At 39.1% G+C, this 17,927-nt stretch overlaps 1 protein-coding gene across 11 annotated transcripts in view; it reads left to right on the top strand.

Annotated features, from left to right (window-relative positions):
- Window positions 1-17,927, top strand: part of UMAD1 (UBAP1-MVB12-associated (UMA) domain containing 1) — a 187,547-nt gene continuing 169,620 nt past the window's right edge. The window contains exons 1-2 of one of the 11 annotated variants that reach the window (XM_014547572.1): window positions 1-69; window positions 4,322-4,438. In XM_014547572.1, coding sequence (XP_014403058.1) covers window positions 4,322-4,438 — 117 coding nt within the window. In that variant the 5' untranslated portion in view covers window positions 1-69. The other 10 variants (XM_014547579.1, XM_014547576.1, XM_014547571.1 and 7 more) reach the window with 10 other exon arrangements.

Here is a 17,927-nt window from a genome sequence, read left to right as displayed (position 1 = left end):
GAGGCAACTTGACCCCGGAAGCAGGGTGCCGGGCTGCGGTGCGGCGGGACCCTGCGGTGCGAGCCTCAGGTACCTCTTCTCGCGGGAGGCCCCGCAGCCTCACTCTTCACCCTCCTCTCCACTGACGGTGAGGAGAGAGAGGCGGAGTCGGTGCTGCCCCGGCTGTTCGCATTCCCCTATTCCCGCTCTGCCAGGCTCTGCGCGGGGAGGGCGTGATTCTTGCCTGTGGAAACCTGGGGATAGGGTTGTCTTTGATGCCCGCCCTCCTAGAGATGGGAAGTGGGGTCGTCAGTGATCGCCGCCGCCTTCGCCAGGCCGCCTGCCGCGCGAGGCGGAGAATGGATGTTTACTTCCCGGGCTGCGTCACTTTCCCTCGTCAGGGCCCCCACCTGTAGGAAGAGGGGTCCCTCCGATTACCGCCGAGACCCGTTCTGGTGCTGGCGACCTGGCCGCCCTGCGGAGGTGCAGGTCTTCTCACCTTCGTGTTAGCGACGTATTGGAGCATCTGGGAGTGGTCGGCAGGGGGAGGACCCCTGGACCAGGATAGGGGACGGGTTTAAATTGCTGCTGGGTTCTGCCCAGCTGCGCTTCCTGACCCGTAATTTCCCCATCCGCAAAATGAGGGGGTAGATCATGGACTGTTTTGCAACTGACCAACTATTATTGTCCACATGGTTCACGGACCTTTTTAACTCCTCTGCAGTCTTTCCCCCTTGCTCTCCGCTCCCCAGGACTCTGGAGGGGGAGCTGGAGATGTGGGAGATAACCTGTCTCAAGGAGATCTCACTGGCGCGTGTGGCTGTTGATTTTGGTGTTGTTGTTGTTGTGTTAGTTTTTGTGGTGTGTGTGTGTGCCGATTGGCACCTGACTTGCCAGGGATATTCCAGAATGTGTGCTCATAAAAATCCCTGCCAGCAGTGCTGCAGAAATTGGAAACACTTTTTATTGGATATTACTATTTTGGGGGAACTTAGTCCATGAGTTTGCCCAAGGCACTTAGTTGACATCTTTCAAATTCAGGGACCTAGCTGGAGCCTTAAGCAAATAAGATCCTTTTGAGACTTCACTGCAACAATTTAAAATGGAAATCTAAAGGATAGTCTATCTCAGTGTTTACTTAGCAATACTTACATATTTGTCTTTTAATGTTGCTATCACTAAAACAACTTTAAAGAATTTCATTAATCGATACAGGGTGTATGCCAATTGGTCTATAAAAAATTGTGATTCTATTGGTGCAAATCAATAAAATCTATTTTATATTTTTTCCAAAGACTTAATGTCTTTTGCACCTTAGTGTTGCTTTAGAAAACAAGTCAATGTGCATTATATAGGGTAGGGTAGGGTAGGCATGAATATAGTCTTTAATAGCAACCCTTAAAGTACCAGATGTTAATATTGTTCTATTACAGTTAAAAGACCACTCTTACCTTCCGACAGCAAACAAAACATGGAGACAAGCAGGAAGATAATTTAAAACAGCTTTTTGGATATATTTTGAGTCACTTAAAATTTATTATGTAATACTACAACATATAGAGAAATGTAAATATGGCCAGTATGTATTCAGTACTTTCCAGAGAGATTAAATGAACTCATTCAGTGAAATGGACCTTTACCACTTAGTAGTTTGTACTTCCTCAATTAAGTCCTTCTCCCTACCAGCCAGAAAGCGACACTATCTGGAAAACACTAAGCTTTTCTATATATTTTTATTTACACATGCAGACATTCCTAAATGGAATGATGTTTAGTTTTTGTCAATTTTGATCTTTATAAAATTGGAATCATACCATATATATCTTCTGAGTTTCTTTTGCTTGTTTTTGAGATTAATCCATGTTGAGTTCATTTTTTTAATTCTTTTTTGCTGTCTTGACTGACATTTTGATTATTTGAAGTTCATTTCTATTGTGTACAGGGCTTCTGTGAATATTTTGGTACATATTTGTTGGTGCACTTGTGCAAAAGTATATCAGTAGAATTGTTGGAACATGGGGTGTGCATCTTCAGCTTCACTATAAAACCCAAATTTTCCCCAAGTAGTGGTACTAGTTTATTCTCTTATCAGGAGAGTAGGAGAGTTCCATTTGATCCACATTTTTTTGGCAATGAAGTCCCCCCTGCCCCTCTAAACTTATGGATATGAGATGGTTTCATGTTGTGGTTGTAATTGGCTTTCTCTGATTACTAATAAGGTTGTACAGCTTTTCAAATATTTATTGGCTATTTGTGTTTACCTTTTTTTTGTTTGAGGATTTTTCTTATTGATTTTTGAGAGCTTTTGTATTAGTGTGGATAATAATGTTGCATTTCTCTGTTTAGGCCTTTCAATTTTTTTCATTCCTTCTGACTTTCTTTCCTTTTTTCCCTTTCATTGGAAAGAGCTCCTACTTTTAATATAGTTAAAATGTTTTTCCCTGAAGTTTAAAATAGTTGGAAAGTCAATTTAAAAAATCTAATTTAAGAATCATTTCTTAAAACAAGTTTTATATTTTTTAAAGATTTGAAATAGTTTTATCTTTCATATTCAAAACTACTCCATTATTTAGAATTGAGTTTTCATGTATGTTGTCAGATATCCAATTTCTTTGTTTTGTTTTCATTTCAATTGTCCCAGCATCATTTTTGACTGTGACCTTTTGCCATTGACCTCTCACTCTCTTCAACACTGTGGCCTTGTAACTTTGATGTCTTGATGGAAAATTCTTTTACCTTGCTCTGTTCTTCAGGAATGTGTAGTTATTCTTGGCTCTTTGCTACTTCATATACAATTAAGCATGTCAGGTTCCATGGGAAACTGTGTTGGGATTGGATCACAATTGCATTTGAATCCTTGGATTGATTTCAGAAGTAACATCATAATGACAACTCTTACTATTCTTGAGTTATTTTGGTCCTCTTAAAATCTTTCCAAAAAGTTTCTTAATTTTTTTCAAAAAGGTTTTGATTTTTAGATTAGATTTATTCCTAGGTAACTTGTTGCTATTATAAATGCTTTTTAAAAATGTTTTCTTGAAATATATTTTTATTGATTTCAGAGAGGAAGGGAGAGGGAGAGATAGAAACATCAATGAGAGAGAATCGTTGATTGGCTGCCTCCTGCATGCCCCCTACTGGGGATTGAACCCGCAACCCGGGCATGTGCCCTTGACCGGAATCAAACCCAGGACCCTTCAGTCTGCAGGTCAATGCTCTATCCACTGAGCCAAACCGGCTGGGGCTATAAATGGTATTTTTAAATTAAAGATTTTTAACTGATTTTTGCTGGTATATAGAAATGCATTTGACTTTTTTTCTGGCCATCCTGCTAAAGTCATTTCTTGTAATTTTCTATAAGATCAATTTTCTATTCATATGTGAATAATTTGTTTTTTTAACAGTTCTTACACATTTTATTTTTCTTGCTTTTCCCCAGGTTAGAACTTCCAGTACCATTTTGAATAGAAATGGTGTTTCAGTTAAGATGGGATTTGACTGCATAAGTAAAAGTGTCTTAAATATACAAAGGCTGCCCTGAACACGTAGCTCAGTTGATTAGAGCGTTGTCCCAATACGCCAAGGTTGTGGGTTCTATCCCTGATCAAGGCACATATAAGAAGCAACCAATGAATGCATAAATAAGTGGAAAAGTAATATCTCTCTCTCTTTCTCTCTCTCTGTATCTGGTATCTGGTATCTGGTTCCATCCTTAAGGTCGCCTCAAAGGCTAGGGGCTAGGATAGATGCAGGGGCATCAACCATCTACTTCCCATTCCAGACAGCAGAGAAGTAGTCAGGCAAAAGGGTGTGCCTTCATGGGGCTCAGCTCCCTTTAAGGAGCCTTCCTGGAAGTTCTTTACAACTTGGAGTTCTGATTATTAGGTTAAGGACTTTCCCATCTATTCCCTGTTTGATAAGCGTTTTAATTGAGTGATTATGATATTTGATCAATTTTTTTTGCCTTAATTGAGATGATTAAAATGAATACATTTTCCAATATTGAACCATGCTCACAATTCTGGAAGAAACACAACTTGGTTTTGATATATTCTTTTATTCTATATTGGGTTTGATATTGTTTTGTTTAGGATTTTTGCATCATAAAAATTCATGAGGGAGATTAGCCTATAATTTTTTCCCCCTGTATAGTCCTTGTCAGATTCTGGTTGTTAGGGTTGTGCTAGTCTCATGACATGAGTTGTTGAGTCTTTCCTCTGTTCTCTTGGATTCTGTGTAAAATTGAATTGGTCTACTTGTCAACTGTTTGGTAGAACTCACCTGTAAAACATTCTGCATCTGTTATATGTTTTATTGTGTTTTGCTTTATTGCCCTTCACAGATGTTGCATTTTTATAAGCTGAAGGCAAGATCATCCACCAGCAAAAAGATTATGACTCACTGTATTGTGATACTTGCTTTATTGCGGTGGTCTGGAACCGAAACGCAGTATCTCGAGGTATGCCTGTGGTTCCCTGAACCTACTGCTTCAGGCATGTCCCACAAGTTTTCATAAGTAGATGTTCATCATCATTAGGTTGTAAATATTTTCTAGTTTCCAACCTATTTCTCCTTTGACTCATGGTTTTTGTTTCCAAATGAATTGGTTTTATTTATTGAAGTTATTTGTTTTGTTATTAATTTCTAATGTAATTGCATTATCTTTCAAAGTCTATGTGACTTGCTTTAAGGCTTACCAAGTACATGGGCAATTTTTGTAAATATTTCATGTGTGCTTGGAAAAAATTGCATTTTCCAATTGTTGGAATCAAGCTTGTAAATTGCATTGTTCAACTATTTCTATGTTATTACCTTTTGTCTGATTAATATCTCAATTGAGATAATTGTGCTAAGTATCCAACAGATATTGGCAGTTTTTTCTTGAATTTTTGATGACTTGTACTATGTATTTTTGAAGATTTGTTATTCGGTTCATACAAGATTAGGATTGTGAAGTAAATGGTTAAATGAAGTAGTGAGTATCTCAGATCATGCTTTTTGCCTTAAAGTTAATTTTCTCAGCTACTACCATAGACACACCAGCTTTCTTTTGGTTAGAATTTGTTCATTGTATTTTTTTTCCATCTTGTACTTCACCTAAGGGCTTGGATTGCTCATTTCCTCATCTCTTTGGTGTTTATCAGGGCTGACTTGGCAGGTCTTAACTCAAGGGAAGAACAGACACCTTTTTAACTGCGAGGCTTCCATTATAACAGAATTGCCCAGATGTGTGGAGGCTGGATTCCTCTCTGTGGTACACTAGAGTTTAGTGGATGATGAGTGCTTTGTACTTCTCTGTTTGTTAGGTTTCCTCAATAAACCTTATTTGATATTTATACTCTGTGGTATTTGTGTCTGTATTGGCCTTATGACTTCCAGCTTTTCTGTACCCTTAAGTTTTAGGTGTGTCTCTTGTAAATATTGCCTATTGCTAAAGGTTTAACATGTCTATATTTTGTCCATTTACATTGATTGTTGTTACTGATATTTTTTGAATCATTTCTATAGTCACTTTGTGCTTTCTCTGTTCCGCTTTTTAAATTTTTCTCCTTTCTTGGGATAATCTAATTTGCCAGCTCTAGTCACATCCAAACAGCTATGGTGTGGAAGGAGATTTGGGGAGGATTGGGTACAAACATGGCTACTGAGAGTTTACGATGTTGAAAAGATACCCAAGGGGGTTGCAGTCACCCATAATGGGGATAATGGTCAGCTGAACCCAAGTGCTAGTGGCAGTAGGAAGAGAGGGAAGCCAAAAGTTTCATGAGGTGTCATGAGCTGCAGGACTTAGTGTTTGGTGGACAGGGAGAGGGTGAAATTAAGGTGACACGGTTTTGTTTCCAGCAGCTGTTCCGACCATCATGCTTTGAGGTGGAGAGTAGAATAGTTCTGGGAAGATGACTCAGGCGTGGACGTTGAGTCAGTGTAGCACAGAGTGAAAAACATAGACTTAGAGCAAACAGCCTATTTTAAATCCTGATACTTTCACTTAAGTGATTTCTGGACAAATTATTCATCCTTTTATAGTTGCAATATTTGTATCAACATGGGAGGTAAAGCTTCATATGATTGTAAGCGTGAGAGAAAATTGTGTTTGTACAGCATGGGGCACAGTGCTATGGTACACTGAGTACTTCAGTAATAAATTACAAACTATAATTGTTACTAGCACGGCCAGGTTGTCCTTAAGTATGTTGGACATCTTAGTGATGATGAACAATAAGATAGCGAAAGGTGAAGGAAACCGTGTTTCCCCAGAAGGAAGGAAGTGTGTGGGCTTGTCTGAGAGTGGAGATCCTGAATCCATCTGGGTTTTGTGCCTTTCTGCTCAGCAGCTTGGATGTAAGAGACTGTGGTTTTTCACAACCATTTGAATATTACCAAGATATTTTCTCTACTTACCAACAGTTTCTTGTGGAAAATAATCATCAGAGAAATAGCCTTCTAAATCTTTGGGTCCATATTTTCCCTCCTTTATGTTATCGTATTCTGGTAATCTCTTATTGAAGGAGAGACTGGGTGGATGAGATTACCTTAGTCTCCCTCTCTGAACTTTATTGCATGCAGCTTCTTGTTCCACGTCTAAAGACGGATGCACATGCTGTTCGGTTCCCACTGGCTGACTGGCACTCATCATATGTGGATGCTGGGATGAGAGTCTGAACATAGAGGAGATCTCCTTCCTGGCTCTGCTCATGGAGCTTTTTCTGCCTGGGACCCTGTTTTACAGTCCTCCTTGGGCAGGTACAAACCATTGACCTTCGAATGGAGGTGGATGACCTCCTGAGGGAGGGGTCAGGATTGGGGAGGGGACCTAGTTCTGCCTGTCTTTAGATAGAGTTTTCAGGCAGTGGGGTGTCTGGCAGCCTATTTTTTCCCTGTAGGTACAACTTCTGTATTTTAGAATTAAGTTAAGGCAATGGAAATGGATGAAATACTTTCCCCATCTTTGTGGTTCACTCTCCAGTTTTAGTTTGCTTGTTTATTCACGTATTCATGCATTCCTTGGAGAGAAGGAGCAGCATGTGGCAGAGAGTACAGCGATGAACTCTTGGTCACTTGTACTTCTTGGCCTATCCCTATTGATTGTGCTGTTCATGGAAATTTACTCAGACTTTGGCACATGGTTGAGGGAGCTATTGCCAGCTGTTGTCTTGTGTTATCTTTATGTGCACGTTGATGAAAAATTGGGAGGAGGTAAAACAGCCAGCTTTCTTGTTTACTCAGGAGTCTGAAGTAAGTTTCCAGACAAATAGCAATGCTTGACTAGACTTGTTAGCAACCTGTTAGCCTCTTGCATGGCTGGTGCTAGTTTTACACAGGACTCAGCACCATACGCTGTGGGACTGGCTTTGTGAGGGGTGACAGAGAAGCAGGCCAAAGAGGCAGCAAGAAGATTGGATATTTCCTTAAATTTGGACAAAGTGTCTTGTTTGGGTTTGTTTCTGTAGGGCCTACCACAGTGCCTGGCGAGTATTTGCCTTTTAAAACATGTTGGTTAGGTTAATTAAAAACGAACAAACAACTGCTTCTTTTTTTTTTTTTTTTTTTTTTTTTTTGCGGCGGGAGGGTGGGGTGGGCAGGTAGGAATTAAAGACTTGATACTGCAGTTAGATTGTATTGAAAGTCAAATGATGCAGATTTCTAGTAGACAATTTGTGGGGGGGTGCTGAGACCTTTTGGAAGCTGACTACAAGGGTTCCTGTTGTGTGTTAAATGCATGTAAGTGAGCAAATAGAGCAATTTAAAGACCGACACTAAATAATGTTTTATTTTTATTTTTATTCATTCTAGGTTTTCCCTGTGCTATAGAGAGTGTAAAGAGGTGTGGCCTTACATCGGATGACTTCCTTCTCCCTTAAGACATTATTTAAATGTGTTTACTCATCTAAGACATTTGTTTTATGTGAAGAGATGTGTTTTGTTGTCTGAAGTCTTTTTTAGTATGTTGTGTGTGTTTTTTTCATTTCAGAGTTGCAACATTGAATGCAGTGGGTAGAAATTAGTATTGTATAGGTAGGTTCAGTGTTATTTAAGCCCAAACCAAAATGTGTTTTGTTTTTTGTGTGTTAGAATTATGTCTGTAACTTCATTAAAACATAAAAATATATCATATCATTGTATCATTAATTTAGAAGAGTTGGGACAACACTAAAGTCTTTAAATTATATTCTTGAGACCCAAATGATATAAATTACAAGTACAGTTTATTTATAAGCTCCAGAAAGTAACAACTTTATCTTCTAAATGTCTACATCTCCCCACACTATTTAGAAAAAATAATCTATGGTGCCACATGTACGGCATTAAAGAGAGGGAAATTGTTGTTGTTTTCTTTTTTAAATAAAACCTCTTGAAATTAAGATGTCTTGGCTAAAGTGTATCATATACTAGGTGATCACACAGAGAAGTAAGTTACAACAAAGAATTGTCTGGACCAAAACACTAAGAATAAAGAGATAAAGAAACCTGGGTCTAATGTACTGGGAGACCCCCCCTCCCCCCCAAATTAGTAAATCAGAGACGACTTTATTATACTGTTCTATTTTTCTTTTTTTGAATAAGGGACAGTAGAAGGAAAGGGAGTCAGTTTTTACCACTGCCAGGCTACCATTTTTGATTCTGAAAATAATAGGGTAATGAAAAGGAAAACAAACAAAAATCCCCAAATCCAACAACAGAAGTACACAAAACTTCCCTGTTGATTCTAATAGAAACTTTGGGGGTCATATTTATTTACAAAGTAATGAAGATGGGTCAATTTCTATGAGGTTGGTTTTACCTTAGTGAGATGGTCTGAGAAGAATGAAGGTTTTGTTCTAAAATTTTCTCGGGCCAACTTGTGACTGTTCAAGATGCCTTTATCATATGCTTGGAAAGCAATTCTGCTAGAGAAAATTCCAGAAAGTGAATAATTCCAGATAATGTAATGCTTCCAGGATAGCAGGATTTTGTTATTCTAGTGATAGCTAATGATTGCAAAGCGTCTCTGGTGGTGGGTATCTTACAGGAGTGATCAGTAGCTGGCCTTTGCGATGATCAAATGAAGCCTGTGCTGCTCTCCATGGCAACAAGGCCAACTGTTAAAATCATCCCTTGTGATAAACTGGCAGCCCCTCCACCCCCAGGACTCTAACCTAGATTTCTGGTACTTTGTTTAAGGATTTCATGTTTGAATCCTACCTGTCCCATTTCTCAAAAGCTTTTCTGCCTTTAATATAATATGAAATAAAATAGGGAAGGATTTAAACTATAAGGATCAAGAAAAAAGCTGTAAAATCAAGAAAAAATATCTCAGCTTAGCCCCTGTTGAAAGCTACACTGTGAAGGCCCAGGGACCTCCTTTGCCTTCTTCCGGAATCCTCCCTTGCCCAATGCTTTATAATCATGCACTTGTAGCTCCAGACCGCCGACTTTCTGAGTAGTTTAGATGTTCTGTTTTGGCTAAAAATAATACGCGTTTAATTTCTGAATTTGCTAAAAGCAACTAGACAGTCACATTAGGGAAGTGAGTTTTATTAGATCACGTCAATTCAAATTTTTAATGACTGTTATACATGCGCATGATGTTACTTTCCCAGTTAGGTGAGCAGTGAACTGTTAGGAGTGTTAAATTAGTGGACAGGCTTTCTTAAAAATGAGGCTGCCACCACCACCTTGTATTCATCTGGATATGTTAGAAAAGCTGCATGGGTTCTGGGGTCATCTCTGAGCTACTCCAGGCCAGTGGAAATGGAAGTAAGAGTTCAAGGAGAAAAAGAACAATGTAAAATTTCCTGCTGTCACAAAAGAACTTGTTCATCTATTTTTTAAATGGTTGATGGTGTGTATAAAAACGTTATAGTGTTTATAATTCATTGGATAAATGTAAAAGAATGATATCTTGGCTTTATTACAACATATAAATATTTATAATATGCTAGAAATTACATCCTTTATAATTTTGAATGGAAAGTTTTAGATGACAATTTAAAAAGTACGAGGTGGGGGGGGGGACATAAAGTTTTCAAAACATTTTTAGGGGATATGTGAGCACCAAAGTATGATTAACGGCTTTGAAATTTTTTTGCTGGCAACCCAAATTAAGAAATACATTTCAATGACCTTGTCCATGTATCCAAAAGCAAATGTTCATAGCACATTATCATATATGATTCTCTCTCATAATATTTATGCTTCCGCTTCCTTTTCTCCTTTTCTTTTCCTGTTTCATTCTGTTAATAAATCTGGCCATGACTCAGTCGATTGAGTTTACATCCTCTAAAGAGTTTGGACCTGGAGTTTGAAAAACATCTATGGATTCAAGATTCAGTTCTTTGTTTATGTTATTCCTTGAGCGTGTTGTTGTTGTTTTTTGCCTTTTTTGTGTGTGTCTGGGTATAAATCAGAGAGGAAGAAATAAACTTATGTTAATACTTTAATTTCATTAATTGACTTTCAGAAGTTCTGTGGAGCTCATATGTGACATCAGTTTACATGTCTTTACCTGATCCCCTATTCCTTATCCTCCCAGATATTACACCAATGTCACAAAACTTCAAAAAAAAAAATACCGAGGTGGGATGGAAAGACAGGGGTACAATCTTTGGGATCCTAATTGGTAGTCTGAAGTTAATGGATACATTTTTAAACAGGATAAAATCATATCTTTCGTACAAATATTAAAACCTGTCAAAGACGTCACTCATGCCCTAGCTGGTTTGGCTCAGTGCAAGAACATCAGCCTGTGGACTGAAGGGCCCCAGGTTCGATTCCATTCAAGGGCACGTACGTGCCTGAGTTGCAGGCTCGATGCCCGGGTTGCAGGCTCGATCCCCAGTAGGGGGCGTGCAGGAGGCAGCCGATCCATGATTCTCTCTCATCATTGATGTTTCTATCTCTCCCTCTTGCTTCCTCTCTGAAATCAATAAAAATATATTAAAAAAAGACGTTACTCATTAATTAAGGAATTAGTAAGATATTATAATGGGTTCAAAAGAACTCAAAAGTATCACTCAAAGTATTTATAGAAGAATGAGGGGATATCCATTTTATAAATGGGTGCAAAACCGGTCACTATCCTCAGGACAGAAATTAATGGAGTCTTTCAGGTACACTTCTGTAGACAGGGCTTATTTACATGACTGTCAGTGTCATACACATTACCTTCGATAGAGTTATTGCATAACCTAGTCAAAGAAAACCGGGGGTGAAGATAACCAGATAGATGAGCTAGCCAGAATATCCACTAATGCCTAAGTCTTTCACAATTGTTTCTTATAGTGATTAGATTAACACTTTTAAACACATTCTTATTGGTCTCAATTTTGCCATCTGAAGGCCAAATCCAGTTTGAAAAGGACTTAGGCATTCTGCAGAATATTCTTAAACATTTTGAATTTGTTGCTATCCTTTGGAAACCAGTATTTTCAAAATTGTAGGTATCCAGTTTGTCTTGAAAAATCAAACTTGGTAACACTGCGCCCACATTCCTTTATGGAACTGGTTGGTGCTGCCAATGGTGCCTCCTATTATTTTTTTAATTTTTAATATTATAATGGGTTCAAAAGAGAACTCAAAAGAATCCCTCAAAGTATTACTGTAAAATAACATGATATTTAGCTTAGAAAAAGGCAAATACTACAAAAAGAACCATAGAGTGAATAAATATAAACTGGTTGTGCATCCTAATAACAACTGTTAGGTTTGGTGTGTTTGCCATATTTTCTTTCTAAGAATATACAAACTTGTTCTCCTTTCACACACACAAAATAGAAATTACTTTTATGATTAGAAACCCTGCTTGTTTCATTTGAAAAAGCAAATAAACTAGAAAACCTACCAGACAGGACCCAATAGTATAAAACAAATACTTCAGCTAAAAGGTTATCTCTGAGAGGACTGGTGACAGCGGCAGTTCAAGTCCTGGGCTGAGTCCCACACTCAGGCATTACAGGGGAGGACCTTCTGACACAGGCAACTTGAGACCTTCAAGCTACATTTCCCAGTGGTTCTTCGATGCCTTGGGATCCTCTTCAGGGGGAGAGATGCCTTTAAGCCATAGCTTCAGTCTGGTCCTGTTTTTCTTTTGTTGTCGTTTATGGCAAGGGCACATCTGATTACAGACTTTCCCAGCTCAGCACCTTCAAAAGCCTTTTCACTGTTTCCTCAATCAAGATCTCGCAAGCCTTTTAGGGAAGGGCTCTTCCACTGGGCTCCTAGGCATCTCCCTCCCTACAGGTGTCTTCTTTAGACTAGGCCAGTGGTTCTCAACCTTCCTAATGCCGCGACCCTTTAATACAGTTCCTCATGTTGTGGTGACCCCCAATTTCATTGTTACAAATTGAACATAGAGCATAGTGATTAATCACAAAAACAATATGTAATTATATATGTGTTTTCCGATGGTCTTAGGCGACCCCTGTGAAAGGGTCCTTTGACCCCCAAAGGGGTCGAGACCCACAGGTGGAGAACCCCTGGATTAGGCCGTCGCTCTCCTTCACTCCTTGTCTCATAGAAGGCTGGTTTGCAAAACCATTATACTTGGCTGTCACACCAGGACTAAAATGTTAACTATATTGTTTCACATTTCAAAGCAGTAGAAACAACTGAGCTGTTCAGTAGAATCCAGAGGTGGTAAATTCAAAAGTCAGACTACACAATAATAGTAAACAAATCCTATATACCACTCCGGATATTCTAATATTTCCTTGACTTTTTAGTTCTTTCAATAATTTATCTGTACTTTTCTTTTGTAGTCTTATTTTCTATTGCTTATCTACATGTCTGTTGAGGTCACTCCCAAAGAACACATCGTGTTATTGTTCATAGTGATCCTTTTTATAGGAAAGGCCTCTTCTTTATAACTATGCCCAAACCATCGGATGAAGTTAAACTCAAGGCTACCTATTTGTGAAGTCTACCAGGGCTCTTCTAATTCTCATTGATTCTTCTGGAATGTTTTATACTGTGTAGTGTCTCTCAAGATTAACACTACCAAAAGCATGGGTCACCTCCTTTTTTGGTATCTCTCAGAATAAATTAGTAAACTTGTTATCTAAATTTGTATTATTCTTACATAATCATGCAATTCATAACCCACCATACAGAAGATGTGGAGGAAGATTAAAACATTGTTCAAGATTTTAATTTCGTCGCCCTAACCGGTTTGGCTCAGTGGATAGAACGTTGGCCTGTGGACTGAAAGGTCTCAGGTTCGATTCTGGTCAAGGGCATGTACCTTGGTTGTGGGCACATCCCCAGTAGGAGATGTGCAGGAGGCAGCTGATCGATGTTTCTTTCTCATCGATGTTTCTAACTCCCTCTCTCTTCCTCTCTGTAAAAAATCAATAAAATATATTCAAAAAAGATTTTGATTTTTGTAGCAGCATGAAATATAAATATTTATTGGATTTGGGCACAAATGTGAAGAAAAATATGTGTGTGTACATACATTCTTGTCTATTGATCTATCTATTGATCACACATAAAATTTCAGTTTATGTGATATATTTACATTATTTAGTAGTCTGTTGAAATTGAAAGAAGATAAGCAAGTTGAAAAAACGAGGTTTCCTTAATCCTTTAATCCGTTTGTCATGGGAAATATTTCTTAAAAGGTAAGCCTTAGAATAATAGGAAAAAATAAATCTATAACTTGCCTTACTATCCTCCCCTTGAGGGCAATAGGATCTGCCTGCCTAGCAGCCAGCTAGTCCTGTATGTGCAGCCTGTGTCTACCATGAAAACAGTGAAGCCACTGTTCTTTTATTTTCAAGTTTTGTGTGAATCCTTAGAGAAAAGCATTTAATCTTAAAAGGTAAGCCTTAGAATAATAGGAAAAAATAAATCTATAACTTGCCTTACTATCCTCCCCTTGAGGGCAATAGGATCTGCCTGCCTAGCAGCCAGCTAGTCCTGTATGTGCAGCCTGTGTCTACCATGAAAACAGTGAAGCCACTGTTCTTTTATTTTCAAGTTTTGTGTGAATCCTTAGAGAAAAGCATTTTTTTTAAAAAAATACAAAGACTGTATCTGTAACATATACAAAGTGGATTAATAAGTTTGAGACAGTTTTTGGAATAATTGTGAACTACAATATTTGTGAACTACACAATATTGTAGTTCACCCTCACAAGTTTCCTTGCGCCCCTTTGTGATCCCTGCCTGCACCTCCCCATTCCCCAGGCAACCACTGATCTGCTTTCTGTCCTTATACATTAGTTTGCATTTTGTAGAAGTTCATACAAATGGAATCATGCAGTATAAACTCTCTTTAGTCTGGCTTCTTTCACTCAGCTTAGTTTTGTTGATATTCATGCATGTTGTAGCCTATCTTAGGACTTCATGCTTTCTTCTTGCTGAATAGTATTATGGATATGCCACAGTTTGTTTATCCATTTATCTGTTGCACATTTGGCCTGTTTCCAGTTTTTGGCTATTACAAAGGAAAGCTGTATAACCTTTGTGTACAACTGTGGACATATGCCTTCATTTTTCTTAGGTAAATACCTAGAAGGAAAAGGTCTGGGTCATATGGTAGGTGTATGTTTATGTTTTTAAGAAACTACTAAACTGTTGTTCAGAGTAATTGTACTATATCACACACCTACCACAGTGCACAAGCGTTCCAGTTGCTCCACATTTTTGCCAACACTGGGCATGGCAAGCCTTTTCAATTTTAAATATTTTATGGGTGTGTAATGGTATCTCATTGCATTTGCCTATTGACTGATGATGTTGAGCATTCTTTCATGTTTTGTTTTTTTTGCCACTCACATGTCTTCTTTGGTGAAATGTCTGTTCATGTCTTCTGCCCAGTCTTTATTAATTTGTTTTCTCATTAGTGAGCTTTAACAGTTCTTTATGTTTTCATATACACACATCGTTACGTATTTATACACACACATCCTATATCAGATTTGTGACTTGCAAATGTTTTTTCCCAGCCTGTCTGTGGCTTGGGCATGTGTATTCTTTATCTCCCATGTCAGGCAGCTTCAGGATTCTCATGTTTGAGAATTAGGAGGTATTATTCTAAATCGGCTCCTAGCTCAGCCAGGCAAGAGTGGTGTTGCTAGATGATAATGTATTTGTCAGAATAAATTTTGGTAATTTTTTCTGTTTCTAAATGTAGAATTTTCTCACTGTAGACAATTTTAAAAATACTGATAATTATAAGCAAGGAAACTAGACGAGAATACGCTTGAGAACTCCAAGCAAAAGAAGCCCAAATGTCAAGGTCACCCCTTTTGCTGAGGGGTGCCGCAGATGTGGGAGGCGGGGGTTGCAGTTTGTTTACCCGAAATATAAGTCGAGTGCTGCATTTGCAGTGCTCCGTCAGTATCTGGCCTAAACACTTAATAAATGTTTCTAAAATAAAAAGTAGGTGAAGGTCTTGAACACAGGTGTTGAGGAAGTCATAGCGGTCTTCAGAACATAGAGCTGAGCAAGGCTGGGAGGGTAGGGATTAATAGAGACAAAACATGAAGTTAATCCAGTGTTTTTGACTAATATTGGGAAATGTATTAAAGTCTAACACAAACGTCCTAAGAGTGAAAGGTTCCTTCTCTCTGGTGCTTTATTGATGAAAAGCATCCAGTTTGGGTGCCAGAGGGACTTGGTGTAAAATTCTAGCCCTGCTATTTCCTAACCATTTGAACTTGGACCAGTGTGTCACCTACTTCAATTCTTACGCATTGTGAAGAATTATAGAGATCTTACATAAGACAGAGTGTGCAAAGCATTTTGACTTATTGTGGGGTTTACTCCCCTTTTCCGTCCCACTCCCTAGCCTTTAGCAGGGTAACTAAATCTGGCTGCTGGAGTGGGGACCTACCCATGCGCTTTATCCCTGTGAGAATGAGCTCCCAGGCGGGAGATCTTAGCATGGTCATTGCCAGCCCTCCCAGGATAAATGTTTCTTACACTGTATGTGTTTTTCAGTGACATGAAAAAAATGTCAAGGCATAAAGATAATTTGATTATAGATTTTAGGGTCTCAGACATAGTCTTTTCATGCATGGAGCAATTCCTGTAGACTGACTTGAGGTTCCTATCATTAATGTCAGCAGCAGAATTGATCATATAAGGGAGTCTTGAGACTTGTATTGGAAAATTGACCATGTTTCCAGGGAAAACCTTGAAGTGGGCCATTGTAGAGGAAGGAGTTAAGATGATGGTCAGGTTGGCAGGATACTAGGTGTGAGGATGACTGGTATTTTTGTAATCGTTTTAGAGCTGTTTCCAATGGCTTTTTGTAGGAAACCAGTTCGTGCTGCATTCTGAGTTCTTGTTACTGTCTCTGCTACCTTTCTTATTCCTGACCTGTTTTCTCCAGGCCTGGAAATTTCTTGTCTCTTCGAGCCTAAATTATCCCTCCTCTAACTTTGTCTGGAATTTTATGATGCTCTAAAGGGATGGAATATAACATTATGCATTGCCAGTAAGTCATACTTTCAACAAACTGCTGCAGCCTGTAGCTGGTTTCAGCTTTATGTTTTAGGTCATGAAAAACATCAATGCTTCACTTAGTTACTTAAGTTATAAATTCCGTACAATATACTTACATTAAAAGGAGATTCTGGCACTACAGCTGAGTTTGGTCTGGCTTTCCTAACAACATATCTAAAATTGGGGGGCGGGGGGGCTTGAGAATGACATACCAGAACTACGTAGTGTTTTCCGTGTTGGTTCCAGGTCTGTTTTGTGGCCAGGCATTAAAAGGTATTGGGGATTTGAGTCCTTTCTGTTCAAAGACTTTTCTTTCTACATTAGAACAGGAACCAATTTTTTAAAAAAAATATATTTTATTGATTTTTTACAGAGAGGAAGGGAGAGAGATAGATAGCTAGAAACATCGATGGGAGAACAACATATCTAAAATTGGGGGGCGGGGGGGCTTGAGAATGACATACCAGAACTACGTAGTGTTTTCCGTGTTGGTTCCAGGTCTGTTTTGTGGCCAGGCATTAAAAGGTATTGGGAATTTGAGTCCTTTCTGTTCAAAGACTTTTCTTTATACATTAGAACAGGAACCAATTTTTAAAGGGCCTCTCTTCTGGCCACAAAGCTCCTTGTTCTAACAATCTAATGGCACGTGACAGGTGAACCAAGCAAGCGACATGGCCACACCTACTTCAGGAGGGCAGACGACGGCAGTCCTGATCTGTCTCAATAAGGCGAAGAGCCAATGAACAGCCCTCATGATTCTGGGGTTCTCCTTTGTGGCCGCCATGTACTCAGCTCTCTCTCCTTGCCATAGGCAAAGTGACACCCCTTCCCAAGGTCCGTAACCCAAATTGCCCCATTCAGTCATAGCATCGTGCTCAAAGTTCAGTATTTCTTCACCAGATCCAGATGTGGCACCTCTTGGTCTGGAGACTTCATGAACTAAAAAGACCGGTGTTCTGTCCCTCGTGTCCCCTCCCACCTTGTGGAACTGGGAAAGATAACACCCATTCAGAAAGGGGAGGGATGGGAAATGATAATAATAAAAAAACACCTCCCAAAATTGTATACACACACTTTGAATATTATAAAGGCAGTGTTTACTAAAATACATTTCATTTTCAAAACTGAGCTATCAGTTGTTAAAGTGTGTCTATATTTTGCAGGGACACCCTATATATAGCAGTCCCAGAGCAGTAGCAATTCTGAAATCCCACTGAACAGGCAGTTTGGGGGATCTCACCTTGGGTTGGAGAACATTCATTTATTACGCCCAGATTCTGCTTCCTGGAGGAGCCCCCACCCCTCAGTCCGTTGTTCTCCATGGCTATTGGCTCCTCCCTTTTTCCCCCCTTCCCTTTCTGGTAACTTCTTGGCTACCCTGAGGTTGGCCAGGACAGGCCTTCATATAGCAGTCCCAGAGCAGTAGCAATTCTGAAATCCCACTGAACAGGCAGTTTGGGGGATCTCACCTTGGGTTGGAGAACATTCATTTATTACGCCCAGATTCTGCTTCCTGG

The sequence above is a fragment of the Myotis brandtii genome, unplaced genomic scaffold (assembly GCF_000412655.1).
Source record: "Myotis brandtii unplaced genomic scaffold, ASM41265v1 scaffold48, whole genome shotgun sequence".
NCBI lineage: Eukaryota > Metazoa > Chordata > Mammalia > Chiroptera > Vespertilionidae > Myotis > Myotis brandtii.
This window is presented reverse-complemented; position numbering and strand designations above follow the sequence as displayed.